The sequence below is a fragment of the Schistocerca cancellata genome, chromosome 3 (genome assembly GCF_023864275.1).
Source record: "Schistocerca cancellata isolate TAMUIC-IGC-003103 chromosome 3, iqSchCanc2.1, whole genome shotgun sequence".
Classification (NCBI taxonomy): domain Eukaryota; kingdom Metazoa; phylum Arthropoda; class Insecta; order Orthoptera; family Acrididae; genus Schistocerca; species Schistocerca cancellata.
In genome coordinates this window covers 515,910,386-515,920,164 of record NC_064628.1, presented here as the reverse complement: position 1 = coordinate 515,920,164, position 9,779 = coordinate 515,910,386, and the positions used below count along the sequence as shown (strand labels likewise).

Sequence of the window (9,779 nt, the reverse complement as noted above, 5' to 3'; positions counted from 1 at the left end):
CAATTGAGACTCAAAGATTAGAACATAACCGCATGGCTCCATGTCTATCACATGCCAGGCACATCACACATTCTATCATTTCAGCATTGCAATGAGGGTAGTGTTTACCTCACATGTAAAATTTACTATTTTCGCACTTCTAAATGTACTCCTCAAACTGAACATCCATGTGCACAGTCGTTACGTTTTTTTCTCACATTTTTAGTTTGTTTACATAATTCCAATAGCTTTTCACAAATTTACGAAATGATCACAAAGAAATTTATCGAAAATGAGCAGGACAACGTCTGGTGGGTCAACTAGCTGAATAGTAAAACAAGATGACCGAATTCTCCTGACACAAGCTGCCTCGTACTTTCCTGAAAATATTTTCGCTAGGAGAAAGCAGTGCAGGTAGAACGACAGCGACACCGTCTATCCTTGAGCAAAGAATGTATTTTGTTGGAGGAATTGCTCTGTCATGAAGCTAAATAATTAGGCCTAATGACCACCTCATTACCAAGAATCAAACCTTTTATGATTCAATGAAGTCAGTTTCTCAAAGAACGTAGCAGAGCACTGATATAGCTCTCCGCATTTCTGTATCCTATACTTTATATTTGGCTTATGACACTCTTTTTACATATAATTTATATCTGTTTGATACAGGAGTTGGAATGTCTGTGTACTTTTTACGTACATCTTGTCTTTACTGCTCCTACCAAAAGATGGCGCCATGTGTTAGTTATTTTATGTCGTACATAATTGTTTTTAACTGTATTTTACTTCTATCTATTACTTTAAATCTATTTTTCCTTAGCACTGACTTAGACTACCATTACATTTTTTTACTTTACTCTTATCTATTGTACTGTCAAACACATAAATGCCGCCTGGCTAAACTACCGTTCGATGTGTCGGCAGCTTCTTATATAGTGCGCATATGAAATCATGTACTGGCGGCCACTGAAACTGACAGTCACCTTTGACGTGTCTGGATTAGAAGAGTGGTCCTATTGTAGCATAGGTGCCTTCGCCGAATGTAAGAATTGTAGTCTCTTCACCGTTCCACTACGACTGAATTTTCGTTCCTAATCCTGAGCAAGGATTATTTAAAACTTTAAAAACTCCGTTTATGTTTGCATTTTAGGTGCATACGAAAAGTTTTGGCTATTTATGACTAATGCGTTACCCGCAGTTACTAAACTTAGTATTTAAAAAAAAGTTTTTACCACCTTCTTATGCTAGATAGGACAATAACCCTAATCTGTTCTTATGTATTTTTCCGCTATAGAAATTCTGAAGATGCCTCAGAAAGGGGAGACGCATCAGTATTGCGCCTGCTGTCATTGAAACCCAGACTGCTTTTCTTGTGGAAAATACAGGGTGATTCAAAAAGAATACCACAACTTTAAAAATGTGTATTTAATGAAAGAAACATAATATAACCTTCTGTTATACATCATTACAAAGAGTATTTAAAAAGGTTTTTTTTCACTCAAAAACAAGTTCAGAGATGTTCAATATGGCCCCCTCCAGACACTCGAGCAATATCAACCCGATACTCCAACTCGTTCCACACTCTCTGTAGCATATCAGGCGTAACAGTTTGGATAGCTGCTGTTATTTCTCGTTTCAAATCATCAATGGTGGCTGGGAGAGGTGGCCGAAACACCATATCCTTAACGTACCCCCATAAGAAAAAAACGCAGGGGGTAAGATCAGGGCTTCTTGGAGGCCAGTGATGAAGTGCTCTGTCACGGGCTGCCTGGCGGCAGATCCATCGCCTCGGGTAGTTGACATTCAGGTTTCATAACCAACCTTTTTCGTAGGACTCTCCATACAGTTGATTGTGGAATTTGCAGCTCTCTGCTAGCTCTGCGAGTCGATTTTCCTGGGCTGCGAACAAATGCTTGCTGGATGCGTGCTACATTTTCATCACTCGTTCTCGGCCGTCCAGAACTTTTCCCTTTGCACAAACACCCATTCTCTGTAAACTGTTTATACCAACGTTTAATACACCACCTATCAGGAGGTTTAACACCATACTTCGTTCGAAATGCACGCTGAACAACAGTCGTCGATTCACTTCTGCCGTCCTCAATAACACAAAAAGCTTTCTGTTGAGCGGTCGCCGTCTTAGCATCAACTGACGCTGACGCCTAGTCAACAGCTCCTCAAGCGAACAAATGTACAACTAAATGAAACTTTATAGCTCCCTTAATTCGCCGACAGATAGTGCTTAGCTCTGCCTTTTGTCGTTGTAGAGTTTTAAATTCTTAAAGTTGTGGTATTCTTTTTGAATCACCCTGTATATCACGGTTGCTGCACTCACTCACTCTCTCACTTCCTCATTGGGCAAGCCAAAATACCCTATGTTTGCGCAGTTTTAACATTTTTCCTGAATTTCCTCAGTATTTCTGTATACGTTTGTGTCCTATCGTGTGGTGTTTGTCTACTATATCACTAGTGTGTGTGTGTGTGTGTGTGTGTGTGTGTGTGTGTGTGTGTGTTTGCATCGACAGTGACTACTATTTTACATTATGTAATCACTGCCGAAGCAGGTCGGATCATCTTATGTCCCTCTGCTATGCCTCTGTTTGCCCAACGTGGAAATCAGACATTTTCAGACTTCTGCGACACTGTATAAAACTGTCGCGCAGTCTACTTAAATCGGCCCCTTAACATAGGGATTTGATCTAGGTGCCGAGTAGAGACCTCATGCGAGACATGCATTGCAAGGTGCAGGATCCTGCTCTGAAATCCTTGGAACGGACTTACATGAATTTCCGCTGAGTCCCCCCTCCCCCCCCCCCCCAACTACTGCCACCTATTTTAGCAATGGTCGGATCAGTGCTACATATAGTGTAAAGCAACAACGTGAGGGTAGCGTCGACTCCGCGGCCAGAAGGCGATGGAGAAGTGGCATGCGGCCCAGCGCTCTGCCCCTTAGCTTCTGGACATGCGGCCCCCAAGTGAGGTGCCTATCCAGTGTTACGCCTAGGTACTTCGTAACGCGAGGCCAAGGGATGGGGCCTACCAAGAGCCGTACAGGCTGAACATCTAAAGGCAATTTGCTCAGTGGAATAATTACGTCTGTCCGATGACGGCATTAAACTTAAACCGTCACTTTGTTGCCCAGATTCCCAGGAAGTCAGACGCCGTTTGACAGCGGTTGCGGAGGACGTCAACCTTGAGGCACCTCGCGTACAGTGCGCTATCGTCTGCAAATAGTGCCAACGACACTGTTTCGGGTTTTAGAATGTCGGAGATGTACAAGGAGTGCAGCAGAATGGAAGAGAAGCTTGGAGATGTGTTAGTTGACGACCAGTTTCGCTTTAGGAAAGGTAAAGGCGCCAGAGAGGAAGCAATGTTAAATGATGCAAGATTTTAGAAATTTTGTGGAAAATGGGGATGATCTATAGGGAGAGACGGGTAGTGTATAACGTGCACAAGAGCCAAGAGGGAATTATAATGGCGAAACATCAAGAACGGGGCGCTCTTATTAAACGGGTGTTAAGTTTCACCCCTACTCTTCAACCCTTGTATCAAAGTAACAATGTCGGAAGTAAAAGAAAGATTAATGAGTGGAATTAAATTCGAGGTGGAAGGACATTAATGTTAAAATTAGCTGATGACTATCCTCAATGATAGTGAAGAAGAACTACAGGATCTGATGCATGGAGTGGAATGAACAGTCTGATGAGTACAGAACGTAGACTGAGAGTAAATCGAGGAAAGACGAAAGTTACGAGAAGTAGCAGAAATGAGTGTTCGTAGATTTTCCCGGCGAATGAGGTGCTTGAAGGTCTCTGGGACATGCAGCCGGGTGGACTGGTCGTTGTAGAACGAATTTTCGACGGCGTAACCTGATGATGATGGCACGTTACGCCGTCGAAAATTCGTTCTACAACGACCAGTCAACCCGGCTGCATGCCCGAGAGACCTTCAAGCAGAAATGACAACAGCGAAAAACCTAAAATCAGGATTGATGGTCACGAATTAGATGATGTTAAGGAATTCTGCTACCTACACAGCAAAATAACCACTGGCGGATGGAGCAAGAAGGACATCAAAAGTAGACTAGCAATGGCAAAAAGGGCATTCCTGACCAAGAGAAATAGTATCAAGCATAGGCCTTATTTTCCACAAGAAATTTCTGAGGATGTACGTTTGGAGCACAGCACTGTATGGTCATGAAACATGAATGAAACATGGACTGTGGGAAAGCCAGAACAAAAACGAATCGAAGCATATGAAATGTGGTGCCACAGACGACTGTTGAAAATTATGTGGCCTGATAAGGTAAGGAATGAGGAGGTTCCGCGCAAAATCGGAGCGGTAAGGAATATATGGAAAACTCTGACAATAAGAAGAGGTAGGGTTATAGGACATCTGTTACGACATCAGGGAATAACTGTAATGGTACTGGAGGGAGGTGTAGAAGGTAAAAATTAACGGAAGACAGAGACTGCAATTCATCCAGCAAATAATTGGGGACATTGATTGTAAGTGCTGCTCTGAGATGAAGAGGCTGGCACAGTAGAGGAATTCATGACGGGCTGAATCAAACCAGTCAGGAGACTGAAGACTAGAAACCTGCACTGGCCCAAGGACGGATTACTGCGCCAGCCCCGCTCGTATTAACCTAGCAGTCGATATACCGCCTTCGGCACGGACATACAAAGTCCTGTCAGCAAGTGCGACGCGATGAACCACAAGTACGTTGTCGGGACTCTCAGTTCAAACAGGCTGTAAAGGAGGCCCGCGGCGCCACACGTTGTCGAATGCCTTGGAAACGTAAAGGAATACCGCTCTTGAGCACTCTCGACGTTTCGTGGTGTCCATCGCACCATATAACAAGCTGCAAAAGTTGTCGCCGAAAACCAAACTCTTCTGGTGGCATTATGCCGTCGTGGCAGGCGAGTGTACAGTCGTTGAAAGACTTTGCAGACCGCTGGAAGAAGGAGAAGATGGGTATTTCTGAAAACAAAAATTCTTGGAGGAAGCTGGCCAGTTTTCCCGAGTTTCTGCTCCGCTTCCAGGTAGCACGGCTGACAAGCGATGTTCCCCTGCGACCCCCGTGTGACAGTGGGCGCGCTGCCAGGTGTCACTGGCTGACCAGCGGACCGCTGTCGGCGTTACGCAACGGGCGACAGGCGGTCGTCCAGCGCTGGACGCTGTGCTCTGCCCATTGTTACGCCCGTCACACGCCGGGCCTTGCGTAACGCCGCGCTGCGCTGGACTACCTGTTGCCCGGGGATGGCGCGCGGCGCGCGCGTGTTGGGCGCTGCGCTTCCGCCATCGCGGCCGCTATAAGAACCCGCCGGCCGTAGCCCGGGGCACTCCGCCTCCGACGAGCACCGCAGACATGTACAAGCTGGTAAGTGCTCGCCGAGCTGCCGCCGCTCGTCTGGTAACGCGAGCGGACCGCGATGATGGCCGTATTTCTCACACAGCTGTTTCCCGCCCTCGCACTTCCAGTATGACTGTGAAATAAAGTAATGTGCGTAACAAAAGGTAGTTGCACTCTACAGGGCCGTACAGGAGGGGTGTCATGGTAGGCTCCAGCCGAGGAGGCAGGCAGAGAAGGGGCGCAAAACTGGCCAGAATACAGCAGCCAAGAAAGCACTTGTGACTGCAACGCACGCATTTTTCACAGTCTCACTTATAAAGTATCATTTCGTTCAAGTAAAACGACTACTACCGAGCAGTTGTCTATTGCTAACATGACTAACGCGGCAACAAGTGTGTCTGGTGCACACAACTGCTGCCTAGAATGAGTGACTCAGCTTCAAAAATCGTGTTCTTGTTGTTTTAAAGGTTGGCGCGTGGTAAAACAAACATACTGCTTGAAAGGAGGCTTCCGGTTTTTGCCGTTTTCTGACAGCTAATGACTGGAGCAAGAGTGTCTGATAGAATAGTAAGTGAAATGGAAAACCGATCTCACATGTATCAAAGCATTTCATCAGACTTTATTTTCCTGTCAGGACACTTCTTAAATGAAACCTCTTGGAAAATGTTCAGGTGATTTTGGTGTCAAATGAAACAGAGATACTGTTAAAGAAACAGCTTTGAAATTCTAGGTGAACAAACTGATGAACGTTACTGACACGACTGCATATTTGGACCTTCTGAGGGTTCTTTTTTAAGTATAGATCAAACGATGTTGATGCGAACATTGAAATAGTTTTGAGGATAGTTATTACAAAACCAGTTACTGTAGAATCTTGTGAAAGCAGTTTATGGAAATTAAAGATGACAAAAGAAGCATTTAAGGACGACTATGGGTGAAAGTAGACTTTCACATTCGTTGTCTTGTCGTCAGAGCACAACACAGCTCCTAAAACTGTCTTTAATGTCATAATCACTGGCTTAGATTCATACAAAGCAGGGAGAAGGAAATTAAATTGTAATAATAACAAAATTCCTGTTATGAGAATTTTTCTCAACCCCTAACTATAGCCCTTTTTTAATTGCAATTAAAATTTTTTGAGTAAAAAATAACATCAGCTTTTTATTATACATCATACCAAAACCAATGTGCAGTAGCTACTATATTTAATATGAATTTAGTTTTACTGTAAGCTTGCACAATTTGTGATTTATATACTACATTCATATATTTGCTTTGTTGTGTACAATATTGTTGTCAATGAAGTTTATTTAAGTAATATACTCGTACCTAAACAATACAATTTTTAATAACTCTACTATCAAAATTATAAAATTCTCTACATGTGCTTCGAAAACGTTGCACAAAAATACTTTTATGGGGTGATGGAAGGGATGGGGGGAGCGGGTAGCAGTGGCATGTCTGTTACGAGCTGTGAATCAACTCGGTATAGCTCCAGAGTCTACTAGGAATGGCGTAGCAATCGCAGAAATGTCGTACAGCGTAAGTGCATTGGTTGTAATAGGATAGTAACAGACAGGACCCAGAGCCAGGCGTCACGCTTTTTCTGTGAACAATCTGCTTCAAAGCAGAGACATTCGTATCGACTAACAAAGAATTCATGTCCGTATGAATCAGTTTCTGAGCAAACGTAGTGAAGAACAATAGACATTTAGAGACATAGAGAGCTTCAAAGAGCAACGTGAAGAGAAACTGGATACTAGCTCAATGAATACTTGTAATTTGGTCCGATGAGTCTCAAGTTTTCCCCCTTTCAAGTAGTGCAAGGTGTCGAGTGAACTGAAGTGTGGACTGCCCGGATCAGGCCGTAGGTGATTCTGTATACTTCGGGGCCCATGACTTAGGCCCGACCATTCGTATTACCGTGAACATGAACTACTATTTTGATTTCAACAAATTTTCGTGACTTATGCCCTATAAATACTCGCGTCACCCCAGAGTGATCACGTTAATGTATTCGACGCCAACGTGCAGTAACGACTCACAGACGACAGGTGCCAGCATTGGCAGAGGGAGGGAGGGGAGGGGGGGGGTTACCACGGGCCGTACACGACAGGGGTGAGCAGCTGATCAACTGCTGTGCAGATGTATATGGGTGAATAGACGTGCAACTGTTGAGTAACTGAGCGCCCAGATGAACCACAGGGCTACCAATAGGGTCTCACCAACGATCGTTCAGCGAATTTTGCTGCGTGTGGGCCTACGCAGCAGGCACCTGGTTGATGCACCCATGCTGACTGCTGTTCGTCGGCGGTGAAAGCTGGAATTTGCACACCAGTACCACAATTGGACGTATGCTGAGTGGCGACAGATGACCTTTTCAGATGGATTGGAAAGATGGTCGTTGGTTGTGCACGGCTTGAAACGCCTGGAAGTAAACACAACCGTTGAAAGGGTCTGGGTCTGGAGGGTATGCCCTGGGTGATCTCGTCTTTCCCGCAGGCACAAAGGATCAACACTACAATGCATCCAACGTGGGGACAACGTCCACCCCTAAATGCAGCTTGTGTTTCCTCAGCGCGTTGGCATCAATGAGAAGGACAGAGGAACTTGTCACACAGCTCCCAGTATACGTGTGTTCTAAGAACCAGTAGGACGAATTAACAATACTTCCCTGGCCACCAAACTCCTCGAATTTAAATCCAATCTAGAATCCTTGGGATCACCTCAATCGGGCTGTTCGCGCTATGGTTCGTCAACCGGGAAACCTGGCGCAGCCCGGCATGGCTCCCTGTCGGGACCTTCCAGAACCTCTTTGATCTCTTCCTGTAAGTCTCTCTGCGGTCCGCGCTACAAAAGGTGATCATTAATGCTTTTGACAGCTGGTCACTCTCTCGTGATCGGTCAGTGTAGAAGGAACTGTGCTGATAAAGCTGCAACCAGACGATACTCGCGAATGCTAAGACTCCCTGTCGTATGTCGACTGGTCTGCTAAATCACCATATCATGATCCCACAGAAAGTGTTTGGGTCTGTTAACAACAGCAGTTACAACGTAACAATTAACAACCCCAGTAATGTGATAGCTCTAGATGGTCCAATAATCAGTGTTCTCAGCAGGATACGGCACACATGAAGAACTTTTGGGTCCTGTTCCTCGGCATTAGGAAGGCTAGGTAACTTAAACGATATTAGCTTAGTGTCTCTTGGGGGTGGGGGGAGTCGGCTAATTGTTTGTCCAGTGTGTTTCCTCCACTAGCTGGCGCAATGCCACACCAGGTGTGTTGACAGCCGCGACCTCGCTTGTTCTCAGAGCATCGTGCTGGTGGCAGTGGCGCTGTGCGCCGTGCAGGCGGCCCCCGCCCCCAAGGCGTCGCCCGGCCTGCTGGCGGCGGCCCCCGTGGCTTACGCGGCGGCCCCCGTGGCCTACGCCGCCCCCACCGTGGTGACGGCGCACAGCTCTCAGGTGGTGGCGCAGAACTTCCACGCGCCGCTCGTCGCAGCCGCCTATGCCCTGCCGGCCGCCATCCACGCGCCCGCCGCCGCCTTCGTGCTGTGAGGGTGCGCCACACCACACCACGTGCACCACGGCCTCCCAGCGCCACGCCGCCTGCTGCACCCACATCATTGTACAAATGTAGATAGCTACCAACTGCAAATAAACAGCTGAAAGACAAGACTCATTTGCATCTTTTTTATGAGATATCTTACCTCACCCCTTATGTATATCAACACAATTATTTTTATTACAATGATGTAGCAAGCAAATATGAGATAAAAGAGAAATGGAAGAAAGGTCAATGACTTTTGTTATAAAACTTCCTGGCAGATTAAAACTGTGTGCCGGACCGAGACTCGAACTCGGGACTTTTGCCTTTCGCGGGCAAGTGCTCTACCAACTGAGCTACCCAAGCACGACTCACTCCCCGTCCTCACAGCTTTACTTCCGCCAGTAACTCGCCTCCTCCCTTCCAAACTTTAAAGAAGCTCTCCTGCGAACCTTGGTAAGTCATGTATCGGCAATATCCTTTCCTTCAGGAGTGCCAGTACTGCAAGGTCCGCAGGAGAGCTTCTGTAAAGTTTGGAAGGTAGGAGGCGAGGTACTGGCGAAGTAAAGCTGTGAGGAGGGGGCGTGAGTCGTGCTTGGGTAGCTCAGTTGGTAGAGCACTTGCCCGCGAAAGGCAAAGGTCACGAGTTCGAGTCTCGGTCCGGCACACAGTTTTAATCTGTGTAATGTCCCCACAGAAAATACCGTCTACCACGCACCAATTAATCATTTTCAATCAAACCATACACATTCATTCACTTTGGAAAAGTTATCTGATCTGATTTTCTCGTAATATATGCGGCGACAGTTCGACGACGCCAAAGTATTTTCTAGTGCGTTTATTCTTTGAAATAACACAGATGCATATATATGCATTCTCCATGGTTGTGAGAGTGAT

At 45.9% G+C, this 9,779-nt stretch overlaps 1 protein-coding gene across 1 annotated transcript; it reads left to right on the top strand.

Moving 5' to 3' along the window:
• Positions 1–5,344: 5,344 nt before the first annotated feature.
• Positions 5,345–9,013, top strand: LOC126174746 (cuticle protein 16.5-like). The gene is made up of 2 exons (XM_049921066.1): positions 5,345–5,362; positions 8,648–9,013. Exons 1-2 carry the CDS (start codon positions 5,351–5,353, stop codon positions 8,891–8,893), a joined length of 258 nt encoding a protein of 85 aa, XP_049777023.1. The 5' UTR covers positions 5,345–5,350; the 3' UTR covers positions 8,894–9,013.
• The last annotated feature ends 766 nt before the right edge of the window (positions 9,014–9,779 follow it).